Consider the following 21170-nt stretch of genomic DNA (forward strand, 5'->3'; position numbering starts at 1 on the left):
ATCTGATCACAGGTGGCCCCTCATTTAGCCATGCCTTTGGATAGGGTGCCTTTTCAGTTACTAGGTTAATGTGAGGGAACATTTTTGGAGGAATAGCTGTGGTGTCCTGGATGTATCCTGGATTGAGAGCTCAACAATTGCTCATCTCTCTGCTGCTTCAGGGTGGGACAAGGCAGGAAGGCACAATCCAGCTTGCTACAGTAAAACTTTTCAGTTTTTTGTCCAGGCAGAGGTTAATAAATGGTCATTTTCTAGATAGGGAATGGGGAAAAGGGCATGGAAGCTGAGGTGAAGCTTTTTAGGGCTACTGTGAGGAATGAATGCGATGTACATGAGAGTCCCAAGTACATTCAGCCAGGCTGAATTTAACATCCAAACATTCTTTGATCATCACTCAGCACTTATATACAGTATAGAGTTGAAAACAGAACAAAATGACAAACATTCTCATTCTATGTGAGGAAGACAGTATTTCTTGAACATGCCAAATACTGAGTCCTTGACATATTTTTTATAATTACCAAGGTTTTTCTAATTCCACAATATAGTGCCATCTTCCTTTTAAAGTAAAGTATAAAAAGTCTCAAAAATAAAAAATAACAACAACAACAAAAAAGATATATCAAAAGCCTCCCTTGTCAACTGAAGTGATTCTCCCCTTACCATTGCTGAGAGAATCTGCGTTCCCGGGACTGTGCTGCCTGGAGACCAACTCACTCCCTGTTTTCCTCATCTCTGTGTTTTCATTGTATCGTCTTTTCCAGTAGTTGAGTTCTTCACGATCTGATTCCTGACAGCGCCTCAGGACTGCCATGGAGCGCCTTGTTTTCTCTACCATTTCCATAATGCAGTTCAGGGCCTGAGCCAGGCAAGGAGTCAGGCAGAGCCATGGGATAAGGACATTCATACAATCAACATTGAAAATCAAGGACAGGTAAACAAAATATAAAGAATAAAGGTTTAAGAAGCTTACAGATTTAGCAATATCAAGTTTATATTTGAAAACCTTTCTAATTATTTCTCTTTAAATATATACACACAATTTTTCAGATTTCAAAATAATACTTGTTGGACTCTTCATGGTTGAAGCAGCCAGTTTCATCACAATATGGTTCTTTAAAGAGTATGGTGAAAACACATTATATCTCTGCCTAAAGCAGGAGATTTACATAAGAATGCAATCAGAGAATTACGTTCAGAGACAACATCACTCAGGAGGGAAAAGCTACTCTATGTATATTTCAAGCAGGTATTACATCTTCTCTTCCCTTTTTAGTGAGAGGGGAAACTCTCTTTTCCAATGGGGCAGAGTTTACATTCTGTGCCAGTGTGTAATTCTCATTTGTATTTGGAGAAGCTCCATTTTTTTAACACTCCATTTATTATACCAGGCCCTGTGATAAGCACCTTGCATATCATTACAACCCCCCATGAATTCAAATAATATAGCATTATTTCTTTTTTAAGATATAAAAGTTAAGGCTAAAAATGGTGAAAGAACCTGCCCATCACAGAGGTAGAAGTGGCAAAGCTGGGACCTAAAACTCATAAGCCTATGTTTTTAACCATTATACTACATGGCTTCACTTGGTTAGGACCTCAAGTGATCACCCCACTACAAAGATTTGGGAGTTACTCTTAGCTCTCTAGCTGGGGCAGTAGTAGATAAATCAGCTTTTATTGCAAAGACATTGTAGCTCTGCTTAGTTCACTTCAAGCATACACACTCTTACTCTCAGTCACAGTAAGAATTAAAAGTAACAAGTAGTTAGGAAAACTATATACTGTAAGATTCTTACATGATCAAGATGTTTCCATTCATCAGCCCATTCCCTTTCTGTCAAACGGTGGTCTACCAACCCATCTTGATAGCCTCCATTTAGACCTATTAGAAATTAGATTAAATTTGAAGATAGAGGGAAGAATACAGTAAACAGAATTCTACCAAGTAAATACACATACATTCATACCAACTATGAGCACACTCTTAAGGCCAATGACTCACAATGATCTAAAACCACAAAATGACATAAAACCAACAAGAAATCACTACTCAGAATGTATTAAAAAACTCCTACAAATCAATTATGAAAGACAAGTAGCCCAAAAGAAAAACAGGTCAGAGAAATAAATAAAGAGGTATGCCCCAGACAAAAAAGTACAGGTGATCCATAAACATATAAAAAGACATTCAAACTTATACATAGTCACACAGGGTAAATAAAATCCTCACTAAGATGGTTCCACATCTATATATTGGAAAATATTAAATTGTCAATCATACTAAATGTTGGCAAGGTTGTGGCACAATGCAAGTGCTTAACCACCACAAACAGAGCTGGTGCTGTACAAGCACTTGGAAACAACTTAGTATTAACCAAAGTATAATTTTTTGCATGGTTTTTGATATACGTTACTGAAATTTGCATGAATGCAATGACTGTGTGAATCAAGGATACACTGAATTATCCACTACCTTGAAAATCTCGTCACACGTGGCAACACTGCTCATAGTATCTGAACTGTCAATGTAACACACCTGTTATCAGTCTGAATTTATAGCTGTTGTATTCATAGTGATTCTGTATTTGTGCAACCATCTGCTTCTTTCATCATATCTTCTTGTGTAGTCATGCCTGAGCACTAATATATTGTAAAATCCTTTCTTATGTATTATACTTTAGAATATTGATCCTAAAATTATGGGACTAAGGTAGGCTATAGTATCCATAAATTTCATTTTAGGAGAGTAAACTGGGGGAGTGTTACAGTTTATTTGTTTCAAAGCTGGGGGTGGGAAATGATTTGGTAAGAACTACTGTACTAGGGCATACATTTTCAAAAGAGGACTGGGGAAAATTAAGGAATCTATAACCAGCCTGGAAAACAAATGATTGAGTGTAAAATAAACCTTCAAGGTAGAGGATTAAAGGTCTTTCAAGTAGAACACTTCAAGATGAAAAAAACCTTTTTCTAAAATTGTTAGAAATACAAGGAAAATCTGACCAAAATGCAGTTCTAGCTAGTTTTTAGTATACTTCTCTCTTAGAAGGTAACGAATTCAACTGGCAAAAAATGTGTATGAATATAGAAGAAATCAATAGGAAGGTGAATTTTTAACATAAGAACCATACAGAACCACTGCTAAGGGAGCCATCATAGCATACTGGGAATGTACCCAAGCTCTCGGCATCAGAAAACTGTGGTCAGAATCTTGTCTCTGCCACTTTCTAGCTATGTGATTCTGGCCATATTTCTGTCATCATGTATAAAAAGGCATAAACTCCATGGAATCCTATGTGTGAGGATTAAAAGAGATAATGTACATATACCACAATCTAAGTACTTAAGACTCAGTAAATGTTGGCAGCTGAGAGCACCACTGCTGTTGGGGCCCACACCATTCAGCTACTACTGCATGAAGCCAGGGCCCTACTGTGGTCTGAGCCTCTGAAAGATGCTAGTGAGTCTAAGTCAGAAGCGGGGACAGGCAAATGTTTTGCAACTTTCTACTCCACAGGGCAACCCACAAATGGAAATGCAGGGTCAATTCTGGAAACTAGCAGCCCTTTGGTTCTCTGCTCTGACATATCTCAGCAGTTAAACTACAAAGAACCTTCTACAGTAAACTTCTTTGAGTTTTGACAAGGAGCTTGTTCAAAACTGATCTCGGGTGAGGTCTGCTAGGGGCCTTTTTGTTTTTTCTTCAATTTAATGGTTGCTGAGGATGCATATGCCAGGCAGTCCAAATGTGACAATTACCCAGCACAGGAGGTGGTGTTCTCTCCATTTTATTTTATTTTTTAAGAATTTTGGGGGTTTTTCTTGGCTGCACTGGGTCTTCCTTTCTGTGTGCTGGCTTTCTCTAGTAGTGGTGAGCAGAGGCTACTCTTTGTTGTGGCGCACACACTTCTCATCGCGGTGGCTTCTCTTGTTGTGGAGCATGGGCTCTAGGTGCACAGGCTTCAGTAGTTGTGGTGCATGGGCTCAGTAGCTGTGGCACGCACGCTCAGTAGTTGTGGCTCGCGGGCTCTAAAGCGCAGGCTCAGTAGTTGTGGCACACGGCTTAGTTGCTCCGCGGCATGTGGGGTCCTCCCGGCCCAGGGACTGAACCCGTGTCCCCTGCTATGGCAGGTGGATTCTCAACCGCTGTGCCACCAGGGAAGTCCTTCTCCATTTTAGATATGTGTAATCTGAGGCACAGAGAGCCTAAGCAACTTGCATAAGATCACACAGCTAGTTAGAATGCAGAGCCAAGATTTAAATTTAGGTATGCCTTACCTCTGACCTAAATGTCTCTCTACTTTCACCTCTTAAGACCACATGTTTTACATCTCTCTTGCTTAATTTTAAAAACTTTTTATTCTGAAATAAACTCAGACTTACAGAAATGTTGCAAGAATAAAGAATTCTCACACAACCTTCACGCAGATTTCCTAAACGTGAATATTTTTACCTCTTTCGCTTTGTCATTTTCTATTTTTCTTCTGAGCCATATCAGAATAAGTAATATCCCTTTATTCTTAAATGCTTCATTGTGTATTTCCGAAAATATGTTTAGCCTACTTCTATCATATAATGATAATAGCAACAAGGTATGAATTGAGATCCATTTCAAATGAGAATACTATAACTCTAACATTCTTTTTTATGTCTAATATTGTTTTAGCTTAGTGGAAAAAAGCAATGGCGATAGTATTTTGCTTTATCACTGAGTAGGAAAGAAACCCATGGATTCAATCTGAATTTAAATCATTACCAGGCTGCTTATGCCACTTACTAAGATTGTGGTGTCTATCACGAACTTCTCGATGTTCTAGCATCTTGTTGGGTTCACGATATAGGTGGGAAGTTGCAATATCTTCTAAGGTATAGTGCTGAAGAGGTGGAGGAGTAGGATGGAACTGGCCCCCAGGATTCATGAGGGGCACAGTAAGGGCAGGACTGTGCCGGGGAGCAGGGCTAATGGTACACACTCTCTTGGCAGCAGGCTCAGGAGGAATTGTATCTCTTTCAAAACTGCTCTCTTCCCGCCTGTAGAAGAATGGGAAGTACATGTCTGAGCCTGTCAACAAGTGTTCATGCAAACATTGCCCGAGCACCTACTTTGTGCTATGTATTGTGCTATGCACTTTCACAAACAGGAAGATGATAAGAAAAGGTTTGAGATGAGGCATGAACTGAAATGTCTTCAGGGGCCAGGCAGATAATGGAAATTACTGATTTATCCCAGCATGAAAAGAGAGGTCAAATCTATCCATAACCAAGCAGAAACATCTCAACCTCATGAAGCAAAGGAGAAACTAAGATGACAGCATTTTCTTATGTGATAGGACTATGGAGGATTATGGGTTCAACTATATTTAGAAATGTTTCAAGGTCAAATTTGCTACTGTGGAAGTCAGTATTGGAAAGAGTCAATTCTCTACACGGGAGAAAAAAACGCTCACATAATTAATATGCTTGTGAATTGGTAGGGTTTTTAGTCATTTGCTTCAATTGTAACACATTTTCCACTGTTATTAAAATGTTGCTTCCTTGACAAACCATAGAAAATAGAGGTAGATACTCATACATAAATTTCGAGGATAAATTATATTAATATAATTTCAATCTTCAAAGTAAAGCTGATTCGTTAACTGTTATACTTTTACAAGACTTCACGTATCAGAAAAAAATGCCTTGAACAGATTATATTTCTCATGGTTCTGGAGCAGTGGACCCACAGAATGCTCAAAAGCAGAATTTATCAGCAGGGGTATACAGAGTCATCTAAAGAGTTGAGAAGCATATTGCTGCCTGATGTTGGGACAAAGCAAAACTAAGAGTCCATCCCTACATATCACCACCAGTAATCGAGTTCTTTTTCTTTCACAAGTAAAGGGAAAGTTCAGAGTGGTTCCAGAAAAGCAAGGACGACAAAGCTCTTCTCTGCTCACCTCTCTGGACTGGGCCTCTTTCCATTTCCATGCACCTCCATGAGCAGCTCAGAAGAGTCAGCAGGGGATGCAATACTTGTGTTGAGCAGAAGGTGTTCATGCTGAGCCAGGTACTGGGAAGGTGTCTGCTTGGCGGCTCGAGCACAGTGCAGCAGTTCTCGCTGCAGCAGAGGCAGGTTCGCCTTGAAAAGAAGAGGCAGGGGCTGGAAGGCAGTTTTCCCAGTGTTGGGCCCTATACACAGGGCTCAGCACCTCAAAAGGCTTTCACAAACAAGATGACACAAAACAAAAGCCCTTTACTCCGTCATTCTAATTTTCATATGCCCCCCTCTGAATAAAGTGACATCCATTACACTGAACTTGAATTACTGTTAACTTGTCTCTTGTCCCCACAAGATGTAAATGCCCTTAAGGAAGAAACTGTGCTTTATTACCTTTGTGGCCTAGTACAGAGTCAAAGCTCAATAACGCTTTGTTGAACATAATTATTTAAAAACTTAAACATTTTTGAAGACTTCAGTTAGTTAGCGAATTAGTAATGCCTACCTGGGAGTAGGAGGAATTCAGTCTTTCCTTTATCATTTTAAGTCCAGGTTTCTCTCTTGTGAATCTAAGCCATTTCTGATAGCACTACTCAACCTTGCCTTCCTGTTCTCTATTACAGCTGCCATGGAATTCCGGAAACAGTGACTATTCTGGCTTAGTTGGAACATGCAGTTTTGAAGAAAGTAACAGGAGTGATGGAAATGAAGGCAGCAAACCTTAGACTAGTCTAGGATCTGCGTGTACACAGGTAACCCGCGGGCAGAATCTAATATTTCTTATTGTGGTGCTCCATTAAGCATGTTTCCTTATTTTGTAACAGGATAATTATTTACGTACTGATTATTTTTCTTTCTCCTCAAACTTAAACCTCTAACAGGACAAATCATACAAAAAACCCTGTGCATCTTTAAACTTAACTGTTAAGTCCTTCATATTTAAAATATACTTTCCCCATATTTATTTTATTAAAATAATTATTACATTTTCCCCCCAAATTTAAAAACTACTCAGACTGAGCCCATAATAAGTCTTCATCCCAAGGGAAACAGATGAGAAAGCAAAAGGAGAGTTTAATACACGCAAGTAGTCATCCCTTTACCAACAGTTAATTTAGCAGGCACCATAATTAGTGACTGTTTTAAAGCAGAAATAAATTGACAAAAACCCAAATGCTAGCCAAAAAGCTGCCAGAACAACCTACCTCATGCTGTTTTCCGAAATAACAAGAGTTAAGAATAGAGAATTTGATGATATAAAACACTTTTAAGTCTGTTCTATAACCTCAATCTTGTAGGAACTGTAAAAGCTTAATTGAAAAAAAAATCATGTCAGATCTTTACATTTGTGACATGTGCCCTCTGATGAATTTTTAAATATGCTAATCATTTCCTATTAACACAAATTTCCCAAATCTCTCTGATTCTGGAGTCTTGGGGGAAATAATTATCTACTGGCTCTGATACACAGAAAAGAGACCAAGATAGAACACACAGCTGTTTCAAGGCTGAAAAAGGCACCACAGACTGCTCTGAGAGGCCAAGGTGTCAATGCCATCAGAACAGAGCCCAACACAGACTGTGCACTGAGACCTATGAATTTTCCTGCATATCTATAACGCTCTAATTTTAAAAGTTTTAAAAAACCAGAATCAGTACTTCAGCTAACATGACCCACCTTTGTGATGCATTACATTTCCTTAGGAAATAAAGGTAAAGTAAAAGAAGGTAAAAGGGGAATATTTATTTTGTCAAGACAAAACTGAAGATATTATGTGAGTACTCATATAAAAAAGAGAAAACAAATTTCTACAAATACTGTACTGACAAAAGTCAAAATACCGGGACTTCCCTGGTGGCACAGTGGTTAAGAATCCGCCTGCGAACACAGGGGACACGGGTTCAAGCCCTGGACCGGGAAGATCCCACATGCCGTGGAGCAACTAAGCCCGAGCGCCACAACTACTGAGCCTGTGCTCTAGAGCCTGCAAACTACAACTACTGAGCCCGCAAACTACAATTACTGAGCACGCACGCCACAACTATTGAAGCCCGCGCCCCGCAACAAGAGAAGCCACCGCCATGAGAAGCCCCCACACCGCAACGAAGAGTAGCCTCCGCTCGCTGAAACCAGAGAAAGCCCGCGAGTGGCAACGAAGACCCAACGCAGCCAAAAATAAATAAATTAATAATTTTTTTAAAAAAGTCAAAATACAAAAAAATTGAGCTCAGTTTTTTTTGTATAGTCTACTACTAATGAAAAGAATAGAATTCATTGGATAGGGAGGGATTAAGGATAACATTTTTAGCTTATTTCGGGTTCAAAGTTAGTGTTCCAAATTACCAAACCGATTACAAATGTTCATCTCCAGGGCTTTGCAAAACAATGTGGTGGGCTGGATACGGGTCACAAGTTTCCAGACTATGCCTGGTCTAAAATACACTGTTATCTGACTCTAGTCATTCATTGCCTTTGACCTATTTTATAGGACTGCAACTTACACATAACCGGTTGCAAAGCAAAAAACTTGTTGTCTAGGAACATGCATAAAATTACATGCATAGAGGTTCTAGAGACTTCCCTTGCCCACTGTGGAAGAAGCCAATTTGACTGTTGTTTGCATATTCTTATCAATAATCCTGACCTATAATGTCTGTTCTTTGGCTTCTCCCCTGAACACGTTATAACACCTTACAGATTCCCTCATTAATAATGAATTAAATAAAATCTATGACACAGGTTCATTTTGTAAAATCTGTATGAGTTATAATGTTACCTGTTTTTAAAAATTGTTTCATGGGAAAAATAGTAACTTTACAGTGGGAAAGCATGGTGGACACCACCTTTACCAACTGATCAAAGCCCACATCACCAATTATGAGACAAATTAACATCTATGTCTCCTGATAGCATGCAGTAATACCACCTACCTGCTATTTCTGTCTAAAATGCATAACCTCATTCTCATCATAAGTATCAGACAAATCCAAATTGAAACATATGATATAAAATAACTATCCTGTACTCTTCAAAACTGTCCAAATCATAAAAGACTGAGAAGCTGTTCTAGATTAAAATGGACTGAAGAGATATGACAATGTAATCCAACATGTGATCCTGAATTAGATACAGGACCCCAAAAAATGACATTTTGTTAAAAAAGACATTTGTGGGACATCTGGTGAAATATGAATAAGGTCTATAGATAATAGTGTTATAAATATCAATGTTAATTTCTTGATTTGATAATTATACTAAAGTATCAGTATTTAGATGTATCATGTCTGCAGCTTACCCTGAAACATTTCTGAGGAAAAAATAAATGGAAAGAAAAGAGAATAATAATGCAGATGTGATAAAATATCAACATTTGGAGAATCTGAATTTTATTGTACCATCTTGAAACTTTTTTGTGAGCATGAAATTATTTCAAAATAAAAAGTTTTTTTTTTTTTAAAGGATCATATTATATATAAATTTAACGCTGGCTCACCTATCAGGTATGCATAATAATTTTAAACAGTGTCCCCAAAAGTTATGTTCCAGGGGACATTAATTCCAGAGGACATAATTAGAAACTAGACTAACTGGGGGAAGGAGAGAAGTAAACACTGCCTTCCCACATGCTCCTGTCCTAAGGGTTAGTCCTAACTTACAAAGGCCTCTGTTTTGAGAGCCTCCTCCCATAACACACACTCTTCACCCGCTGGCCACAACCAAAAGACTGTGTCCAGTTACTTCCTCTGCTAAGAGCCCAACCTTCATGCCTTGTGCACCTCCATCCCACTCTACTCCTGTTCCCTGCCTCCCCACCTGCTCCTCTGTGTGTCACCAACAGTGTCTGCATACAGAGCATGACTCAAGGCTTTTGCAACTCTCATCTCATCAAGCATAAAGCTTATTCGCAAACCACTCATACTTCTGTAGCAGCCCCAAATAAAATAAAGATATAAAATGTGGCAAGCTGCCCTGATATAGATCATAGAACAGGGATCAGTAACAGATCTTGAGGAAATGTTGAAGATAAATTACATTCCAGTGTTATCTCATAAAAATTACCTTGAGGAATGGAATAACAAAAGGACGAAGAGGAAAGTTTGTAGCCTCTTGGAGCTTGCAATGGAATTCTTCAATTGTTACTGTTGAGTTCTGAAAAGATAAATAGCACTGTTCAACTTCTAAAACTGGACAGTGTTCTAAAATAAATCTGATAGTGCTGAACCCTTTGAAATAATAAGGAAAAGAATAACTCCAAGTGTACTATTATGAACCCAAATCCCTCTCAAACATTAACCAAATTCTGTTTCCTTTATGAAAGAAATTCAGCCTCCTTGATTTTCTTCTCTACTACCCCAAATCTAACAAATTCCCCTCTATGCTCAGCAGCGTGGGCAGAATAGGGCATTGCCTTCCCCTTGTGAAGAAAGGCACTCAGGTTCCTTGTATTGAGGCGTTCATCACAAGTCACCTCAGGTACAGGTAACCAAGCTTACAGTGTTTTCAGCTGAACAGTTCCCAAATCAGTCCAGGATATCAACTTAATGACTCAGAGCCTCACGTCTTCAGAAGTTCATTTCTTCATTGGTTCTGCCTACCTCCTACCATCAGTTCCCTAAATCTTCTAAATCGGAAGTTAACAACAAAAAAAAAGACGCCTTCTACCTTCCAGTGGTCTGTCTGCAAATCAGAGCACCTCCAAATGCGCAGATTTCCACTGGTTAGATTTTAGTATTCCCATGAAAGTTACTAGCACTTCTCCTGTATTTTTTCAGGTCTTTCTTTAAACTAAGATTCTCAGCTCCTTTGCTAAGAGGAATGTACCAATACAAATATTTTCTTCAAAGTTCACAAAATATTTTTATTTTTACTTCAATTTCCTAAAACACAGCAAAATAGTAAGTTCAAATCAAAACAAAATAAAACATCAATCTGAATTCTTGCTTGCCTGAAAGAACAATGATGACTTCTAGGATTTATGTTTATAAAATCAGGTATTCAAACATGTAACATGTACCACACAAATTATTCATCAGCAAAATATTGTTTCTTAACAAGAAGAAATGGAAAACATATAGGTCCTCAACACAAAACTGCATTAAAAATTGTAATACCATCATACATCAGAATGCTTAAGGTGGGGGGCAGATTTGTATGCATTGAAGAAAGGTGTCTATAATATACTAAGTGAAAAACCAGAAAACATAGCAGTATATTCCAACAATCTATTTTTGAAAATAACACACATACATATATAGTATTTTAAGAGTCTGGAAGGACAATTACAACAGTAGTTATTTCTGGATGTGAAATTATGTTGGATTTTCCAAATGTATCATACAATATTGAGAAAAAACTAAAATATTTCCCTTTGGGAAAAAAGAGTGTATCAAATTTAACCATGTTAAATGAAAATGTTTGTACAGTTTACCCCATTTCATACCAAAAATGTTCTTTTAAACCTTAGCTGAGTGCTTGTTTTAAGTAAAAGACAGGTATACAATGCAACCAACTCTACCTGCAATCGGGAATAAAAATGAAGTGTAAGAGAATGCTATTCACTCCCTACTACAAATAATGCAATCAGGCCTGAAACAGTAAACACAAGTAGATTAAATCTATGGAAAGACTGAAGGAAATGACTAAGTTTTCTTATGGATGGACAAAGGAGGGAAAAGATAAACTTAAGTTAGAGAAACGGACTCAAGGTTATATATACTATAGATGCCAGGCAATCCTCTATCCGAGAGGGAAGATAGGCCATTGTTCTGTTATCCTTCCCTCTCATTCAATTACTTAATAAATAAGAGCATAGTTGTTTGTTTCCTCATACTCTAGTGGGAAAACTGAAAAGTAAGCCATTCATTACAGCATGATCACAGTACATGTGTGCAGAACACTACTGGCATGCAGACTTAGGGGGACAAGGAAGGCTTTACAGAAGTGCCATCTGAAGAAGTGAAAGTGCAGCCTTGAGAAAGATGCTTCTGAGGAAGACAGAATGTAAGAATGCAAAGTATTAGGGGAATCTAGTCCACTGGATCCTAGGGCAACATTGATAGTGATCTTACAAGACAATGGGTATACATAGGCCACCAGACTAAAATGTTTTTTATCTTTTAAGGTTTTGAAATAATGATAATCATAGGAAGTTGTAAAAAATAGCAGATAGGTTCCTCTGTATCCTGCACCAAGGTTCCCCCAATGTTTATACTTTATATAATTACAGTGTAATATCAAAACTAGGAAACTACTATGGTAATGTGTGTGTATAGTTCTATGCCATTTTATGGCATGTGTACATTCACGTTATCACCACTGAAATCAAGACCAAGAAGTACAGAAACCTTATCTACCTTTAGCCTCCCCGGTTTATAATAATAATTGTCTTAAATATTTCCTTTATATATACTGACAACTATAACAGACAAGGTTATAATTTTTACTTCAACCATCAAACATAATTTAGACAACCCAAGAGAAGTAAAGACTATTGTATTTACCTATATTTTTACTCTTTCCGTTTTTCCTTCACCTATCCTGATATTTCAAGATTCCTTCTTTTATCGTTCCTTTCTGTTTCAAGAAGCTCTTTTAGCCTTTTTTTTTTTTCTGGCCGCGCCCTGCGGCTTCTGGGATCTTAGTTTCCTGACCGGGGATTGAACCTGGGCTCTCGGCAGTGACAGCCTGGCACTGGACCGCCAGGGAATTCCCTAGCCATTATTTTAGTGTAGGTCTGCTGAAGACAAATTCTCTCAGCTTCACTTCATGTGAAAATACTTTGATCCTTCTACCCTTCATTCAAGAAGGATATTTTTGATAGATACAAGATTCTGGGTTGACAATATTTTCTCCCAGCACTTGACAAATATGCCACTTCCTTCTGGCATCCATGGTTACTGATGCTTTCTCTGTTGCTTTCAAGATTTGGGGGGATGGGATGGGATGTCTTTTTGTTGTTTTGGTTTTTTTTTTGGCCACACCACAGGGCTTGTGGGATTCCAGTTCCCTGACCAAGAATTGAACCTGGGCCCTCAGCAGTGAGAACTCGGAGTCCTAACCACTGGACGACAAGGGAATTCCTGGGATGGGATGTCTTCTTTGAGGTCTGCTCAGCCTTTTTGAATCTGTAGGCTTGGATCTTTTGTTAAATTTGGGAACTTTTCAGGCATTATTTCAGCCCCACATTCTTCCTCTCCTCCTACTGTGACTCAGATCTTTTGTTAAACGCTTTTAAATCCCTGAGGTTCTGTCCATGTTTTTTTACTTATTTGCTGTATGTTGTTTAGATTGGGTAGTGGACTTCCCAATAAATAGACTGGGTAGTTTTCTATCATTCCAGCTTCAAGTTCACTGATTGTTTCCTCTGTTCTCTACAGTCTACTGTTGAATCCATCACTGAGGTTTGTTTTGTTTTTTTTAATTTTTATTTATTTATTTATTTATTTGGCTGCATTGGGTCTTTGTTGCTGTGTGGGCTTTCTCTAGTCATTGTGAGCGGGGGTCACTCTTGTTGCGGTGCGCGGGCTTCTACTTGAGGTGGCTTCTCTTGTTGCAAAGCATGGGCTTCAGGCATGCGGGCTCAGTTGTTGTGGCACACTGTCTCTAGAGCACAGGCTCAGTAGGTGTGGCTCATGGGCTTCGTTGCTCCGTGGCATGTGGGATCTTCCAGGACTAGGGCTCGAACCCGTGTCTCCTGCATTCACATACAGATTCTTATCCACTGTGCCACCAGGGAAGTCTCCATCATTGAGTTTTTAATTTCATTATTATATTTGTCAGTTCTCAACTTTCCATTTAGTTCTTCTTTATATCTTCTATTTCCTTGCTGAGGCTTTGTATTTCTTCATTTGTGTTGATAACTGCTCACTGAAGCATTTTTATGATGGCTGCTTCAAAACCCATCACATATTTTAAACATCTGGGTCATCTTAACTGATGTTTGTTGGTTACCTTTTCTCATTCCACTTGAGATGGTCAGTTCTTGGTATGACAAGTGATTTTTTGCTGTATCCTGGATGTTTTGGGTTCTATGTTGTAAGACTCCAGATCTTATCTACATCTTCTATTTTCGAGGCATCCTCTGATAGTGTGATGTCATTTGCTGTTTGTTTTTTAACAATGAATGGATATTAAATTTAACAAACATTCCTCACCTTGTATTGTAAACAAATATATTTATAGTTTCAATATCAATTGCTATAGACTATATGTTTTGTTTTGTTTTGTTTTGCGGTACGCGGGCCTCTCACAGTTGTGGCCTATCCCGTTGTGGAGAACAGGCTCCGGACGGGCAGGCTCAGCGGCCATGCCTCACGGGCCCAGCCACTCCACAGCATGTGGGATCCTCCCGGACCGGGTCACGAACCTGTGTCCCCTGCATCGGCAGGGGGACCCTCAACCACTAAGCCACAAGGGAAGTCCTAGACTATATGTTTTTGTAAGCCCTCAAAATTCCTATGTTGAAACCTCATTTCCAATGTGTTGATATTTGGAAGTGAGGCCTTTGGGAGGTGGCTAGGTCATGAGGACAGAGCCCTAGTGAACGGTATTAGTGCCCTTATAAAAAAGACACCAAGGAGCTCTCTTGCCCATTCCGCCCTGTGAGGAAACAGTGAGAAGATGGCCATCTATGAACCAGGAAGTGGGCTCTCATCAGACACCAAATCTGCTGACACCTTGATGCTGGACTTACCAACCTTCAGAACTATGAGAGATGAATATTGGTTGTTTATAAACCACCTAGTCTATGGTATTCTTTTTTTTTTTTTTTTTTTTTTTTTTGTACGCGGGCTTCTCACTGTTGTGGGCTCTCCCGTTGTGGAGCACAGGCTCCGGACGCGCAGGCTCAGCGGCCATGGCTCACGGGCCTAGCCGCTCCGCGGCATGTGGGATCTTCCCGGACCCGGGCATGAACCTGCGTCCCCTGCATCAGCAGGCAGACTCTCAACCACTGCGCCACCATGGAAGCCCGGTATTCTATTTTAAGAGCCTAAAGGGACTAAGACGCTGATCTGAATGAAAATCTCAGTATGTGAGATTATAAATTGGTATAAAACTTGGGAAAACCATTTGACCTTATTTGCTAAATTTATATACATGTATACCCTATGAAATCACAATTCCATTGTTCAGTGCAGTGCTTGCACACATGTACCATAAATAAAAATGCTCATTATTTGTAATGGCCCCTGTACAGAAAAGAGTTAACACAGCTGGTCTACAACTGCTAACCTTAGGAAAGCCTGCTTGCAGGGTAAAAAATTGTAACACATGCTACAGCGTGGATAAACCTTGACAACATTACGCTAAGTGAAATGAGTCAGCTACAAAAAGACAAATACTATGTGATTTCACTAATAGGAGGTACCTGGAGTAGTCAAGTAGAATGGTGGCTGACAGAAGCCGGGGAAAGAAGGAAATGGGAAATTACTGTTTAATGGCACAGAGTTACAGTTTTGAAAGATGAAAAGTGTTCTGAAGGTGGACGGTGGTGATAGTTGCACAACAATGAATATACTTAATACCACCGAATTGTACACTTAAAAATGGTTAAGATGGTAAATTTTGTGCTATATGTATTTTACCACCTCCTCATGATGACACAATTTCAAAAATTTGGGGAAAAAAAAGCAACATTACCACAAGCACAACCATTTAACAGAGATGATTGGCTACAGCTACATATTCCTACATAGCTAGAAAAAAATTCACTTTCTGTGTGTGTGTGTCTGTGTGTGTGTGCGCGCGCATGCATGCATGCAAATGAACTGTCATTTTTTTCTTTTACTCTTGAAATTAAGCAGACTCTACTTAAAGTAATTTGCTGCTGCAATTGGCATAACATTCTGATGGCTACTTTGCTTCCAATTATGTTCAAACTCATTTTGACATTTAAGGCCACTTTTATTAGTCTAGAGCCAGAAAGACTTTTCCATAATGCTCTCAAATTTGACCAATAAAGGGACCCCACTCCCACCCCAAACAAACAAACAAAAAGTTTCCCTAACGGATGGGGGTACTGTTTTTACAAACTCTGATTGATGCTAAACACTTCCTTCCATGAGTCTGGAGTTTCCTACGTGCTACGCCAAGAGTGCTTATGTGCCCAGACCCCAGGAAAAACCTTGGGCATTGAGGGTTTAATGAGGTTCCCTGGGCAGAAACATCACACATAAGTTGCTGTATTTTCACTGCTGGGGGAAGAGTGAACTCTGTGTGACCATTCACACAGGAGAAAAAGGAAGCCTATATATGGATTCCTCCAGATCCCAACTGTGTTTCTCACCTTTCTGATCTAGCTGTGTATGCTTATTATGCCTCTGTATTAAATCTTAGGGACTTCCCTGGTGGCCCAGTGGTAGAGAATCCGCCTTGCAATGCAGGGAACGCAGGTTTGATCTCTTGTCAGGGAACTAAGATCCCACATGCTGCAGGACAACTAAGCGCACGTGCCACCACTACTGAGCTCGTGCGCCTCATCTAAAGCCCATGTGCCACAAACTACAGAGCTCACGCGCTCTGGAAGCTGCGCACCACAACTAGAGAAGAGAAAACCTGCATGCCACAACTAAAGAGAAGCCTGTGCACCACAATGAAGAGCCTGCACGCTGACGAAAGATCCCGCATGCCTCAACAAAGATCCTATGGGCCGCAACTAAGACCTGATGCAGCCAAAAAAAAAAAAAAAAAAATCTTAGCTGTGAGCACACAAGTATACGCCAAATCCGGACAATTCTAGCAAATCTCAAGACATGGGGCTGGTACTGGGGGAACCCTGGTGCTGCCTCAACATATAAACAACTCAAATGTCCATCAGAAAGTACACACTGTGGTATATTCCTACAATGAAACATTACACAGCAACGACAATGACTCACCTACAGTTATACAAAACAACAGGGATAGAATCTCAAAGGATGAAAAAGTCATTTATTGCATTTTGCCTTGTATGAAAGTGGTTTCCTCTGTACAATACTGAGTCATCTTTTAAAGCAGCAGTTCATAAGCATTTTAGTCTCATAATCCCTCTAGTTAATATGGGTTACATCTATTGATAATCACTATATCTGAAATTAAAGCTGAGAATTTAAACAATATTTATTATTAACTCATTTCAAAATAACTGTACTTATCTCAAAAATGTAGTATCCACACTTGGTTCAGCATGGCGTTGGCTGCAGTACTGAAGTTAAGCAACATTCCACAAGAGATGCAGTTTGCTGCCAGAAGTGTGTTTTTCTTCAAAAAGGCAATAACTTCAAGCACTTGTGGTGGATACAGATTTTTGCTGCAACTCTGCAAATGCAGGCGAGACACTACCCTGGGACCAGCTGGCCTGTGGCCCTTGGGTGATGAGAGGGGAGTGCATTGCTGGGACACATAGGACATTTCCTACAGAGGACCACTTCTTTGAGGCTGAGAAACATAACTAACCTATCACATACATAAAAATACAAATAGCAATTTAGACAAAATGAGGCGGGGACTTCCCTGGTGGTCCAGTGGCTAAGACTCCGTGCTCTCGATGCAGGGGGCCAGGGTTCGATCGCTGGTCACAGAACTAGACCCCACATGCTGCAACTGAGAGTTTGCATGCCACAACTAAAGACCCCGCATGCTGCAACTAAAAAAAAAAAGATCCTGCATGCTTGCTGCAAGTAAAAGATCCCGCACATGGCAATGAAGATCCCATGTGCTGCAACTAAGACCTGATGCAGCCAAATAAATAAACATTAAAAAAAAAATGAGGTGACAGAGGAATGTTTCAGACAGAGGATCAAGATAAAACCCCAGAAGAACCAGTGATGTGGAGATAGGCAATCTACCCGAGAAAGAGTTGAGTAATGATCATAAAGACGATCACAGGACGTGGGAGGAAAATGGATGCAGAGAGCAATAAACTAGCAGTTTTTAACAAAGAATTAGAAAATATAAAGAACAACCAAACAGAAGTGAGGAATATAATGACGGAAATGAAAAATACACTAGAAGGAATCAACAGTAGACTAAACGAGGCAGAATTATGGATCAGTGAGCTGAAACACAGAATAGTGGAAATCACTGCCATCAAAAAGAAAAAAGAATGAAAAGAAATGAAGACAGTGTAAGAGACCTCTGGAACAACATCAAGCACACTAATGTTTGCATTATAGGGGACCCAGAAGGAGTAGAGAAAGAGAGAAAGGGCCCGAGAAAATATGTGAAGAGATAATAGCTGTTAACTTCCCTCTCCTGGGAAAGGAAATAGTCACCCAAGTCCAGGAGGTACAGAGTCCCATACAGCAGCAGTCCCCAACCTTTTGGGCACCATGGACTGGTTTCATGGAAGATAATTTTTCCACAGGGGGCGGGGTGGGGGATGGGATGGTTCAGGCATTAATGCGAGCGATGGGGAGTGGCAGATGAAGCTTAGCTCACTCTCCCGCCACTCACCTCCTGCTGTGCGGCCCAGCTCCTAACAGGCCACGGACTGCTACTGGTCCATGGCCCAGGGGTTGGGGATCCCTGCCATACAAGACTAACCTGCAGAGAAACACACCAAGACACACTGTAATCGAAATGACAAAAATTAAAGATAAAGAGAGAATATTAAAAGCAATAAGGGAAAAGCAACAAATAACACACAAAGGAACTCCTAATAAGGCTATCAGCTGATTTTTTTCAGCAGAAACTCTCCAGACCAGAAGGGAGTGGCACAATACACTTAAAAGTGATGAAAGAGAAAAACCTACAACCAAGAATACTCTACCCAGCAAGGCTCTCATTCAGATTTGGTGGAGAAATCAAAAGCTTAACAGACAAGCAAAAGCTAAAAGGATTCAGCACTCTAAACCAGCTTTATGACAAATGCTAAGGGAACTTCTCTAGGCAGAAAAGAAAAGGCCACAATTAGAAACAAGAAAATTATGAAATGGAAAAGCCTACTGGTAAAGGCAAATATATAATAAAGGTAGGAACTCATCCATATACAAAGCTACTGGGGAGGTAGTTAAAAGATAAAAGTAGTAAAATTTCTGTATCCACAATAAGCAGTTAAGAAAAACACAAAATGGACTTCCCTGGTGACACAGTAGTTAAGAATCTGTCTGCCAATGCAGGGAACATGGGTTCAAGCCCTGGTCCGGAAGATCCCACAGGCCGCAGAGCAGCTAAACCCATGCGCCACAACTACTGAGCCTGCGCTCTAGAGCCTGCAAGCGACAACTACTGAGCCGTGTGCCACAACTACAGAAGCCGCACGCCTTGAGCCTTTGCTCCGCAACAAGAGAAGCCACCACAATGAGGAGACCGCGCACTGTAACTACGAGTAAGCCCTGCTCACCACAACTAGAGAAAGCCCACGCGCAGTAACAAAGAGCCAATGCAGGCAAAAATAAATAAATAAAATAAATTTTTAAAAAGAAAAGAAAAACACAGAACAATTAGATGTAAAATATAATAGAAAAAACAATAATCTTGAGGGGAACAGAGTACAAATGCAGGGTATCTAAAACCCATTTGAAAGTAAGAGATCAGCAACTTAACACAAGCATGTATATATATAGAGACTGCTATACAAAAACCTGCTATTCAAAAACCTATATATACAGGCTGCTCTACAAAATCTATAAGAAGTATACATACAAAAAAGAAATAGGAATGCAAACACAACACTAAAGATAGTCATCAAATCACAGAAGAGAACAAAAGAAGAAAGGTGAAAAATAGACCTACAAAACCAAATCCAAAACAATTAACAAAATGGCAATACGTACATGCATAACAATAATTACTCTAAATGTAAATGGACTAAATGCTCCAACCAAAAGACAGACTGCTGAATGGATACAAAAACAGGACCCATATATATATGCTGCCTACAAGAGACTCACTTCAGATTTTGAGACAAATACAGACTGAAAGTGAGGAGATAGGAAGAGGTATTCCATGCAAATGGAAATCAAAAGAAAGTTGGAGTAGCAATAGTCATATCAGACAAGAGAGACTTTAAAATAAAGACTGTGGGGACTTCCCTGGTGTTGCAGTGGAAAACTCCGCGCTCACAATGCAGGAGGCCTGGGTTCGATCCTTCGTCAGGGAAATAGATCCCACATGCATGCCGCAATGAAGAGTTTGCATGCCACAACTAAGAAGCCACCAAGCCGCAACTAACGAACACACCTGCTGCAACTAAGACCTGGTGCAACCAAATAAATAAACAAATAAATATATAAAAAATTTAGAAAAAGAAAGAAAAAGGCTATGACTGGGAATTCCCTAGTGGTCTAGTAATTAGGACTCTGTGCTCTCACTGCCGAGGGCCTGGGTTCAATCCTTGGTCGAGGAACTAAGATCCCACAAGCTAAGGAGCGTGGCCAAAAAAAACCAAACAAACAAACATAATCATCAAAGGATCAATCCAAGAAGAAGATAGAACAATTGTAAATACATATGCACACAACATAGGAGCACCTCAATTTATAAGGCAAATGTTAACAGACATAAAAGGAGAAACTGATAGTAACACAATAGTAGTGGGGAACTTTAATACCCCATTTACATCAATGGACAGATCATCCAGACAGAAAATCAGTAAGGAAAAACAGGCCTTAAATGACACATTAGGCCAGATGGACTTAACTGATATTTATAGGGCATTCCATCTGAAAGCAGCAGGATACAAATTCTTTTCACATGTAAATGGCACATTCTCCAGGACAGATCACATGATGGGCAAGAAATTGGTAAATTTAAGAAAACTGAAATCATATCAAGCATCTTTTAAAACACAAACACTTGGAGGCTAAACAACATGCTACTGAACAACCAATGGATCACTGAAGGAATCAAAGAGGAAATAAAAAATACCTAGAGACAAATGAAAACGAAAACACAACAATCCAAAACCCATGGGACACAGCAAAAGCAGTTCTAAGAGGGAAGTTTATAGTGATACTAGTTTACCTCAGGAAACATGAAAAATCTCAAATGAACCACCTAAACTTATACCTAAAGCAACTAGAGAAGAACAAACAAAACCCAAAGTTAGTAGAAGGAAAGAAATCATAAAGATCACAGCAGAAATAAATGAAGTAGAGACTAAAAAAAAAAAAAAAGAAAAGAAAACATCAATGAAACTAAAAACTGGTTCTCTGAAAAGATAACCAGAATTGATAAACCTCATCAAGTAAAAAAAGGGAGAGGGCCCAA

The 21170-nt window shown here is 39.5% G+C and overlaps 1 protein-coding gene across 4 annotated transcripts in view; it reads right to left on the bottom strand.

Moving 5' to 3' along the window:
• LOC132503720 (protein CBFA2T2) overlaps positions 1–21170 on the bottom strand; it is a 190845-nt gene that overhangs the window by 22020 nt on the left and 147655 nt on the right. For 3 of the 4 annotated variants that reach the window (XM_060120444.1, XM_060120443.1, XM_060120442.1), the window contains exons 4-8: positions 10041–10130; positions 5940–6121; positions 4781–5034; positions 1800–1885; positions 664–859 (exon numbers count right to left, since the gene is read on the bottom strand). In XM_060120444.1, coding sequence (XP_059976427.1) covers positions 664–859; positions 1800–1885; positions 4781–5034; positions 5940–6121; positions 10041–10130 — 808 coding nt within the window. The remainder of the gene's footprint in view (positions 1–663; positions 860–1799; positions 1886–4780; positions 5035–5939; positions 6122–10040; positions 10131–21170) is intronic. The other variant, XM_060120445.1, reaches the window with a different exon arrangement.

Source organism: Mesoplodon densirostris, chromosome 16 (genome assembly GCF_025265405.1).
Source record: "Mesoplodon densirostris isolate mMesDen1 chromosome 16, mMesDen1 primary haplotype, whole genome shotgun sequence".
Classification (NCBI taxonomy): Eukaryota; Metazoa; Chordata; class Mammalia; order Artiodactyla; family Ziphiidae; genus Mesoplodon; species Mesoplodon densirostris.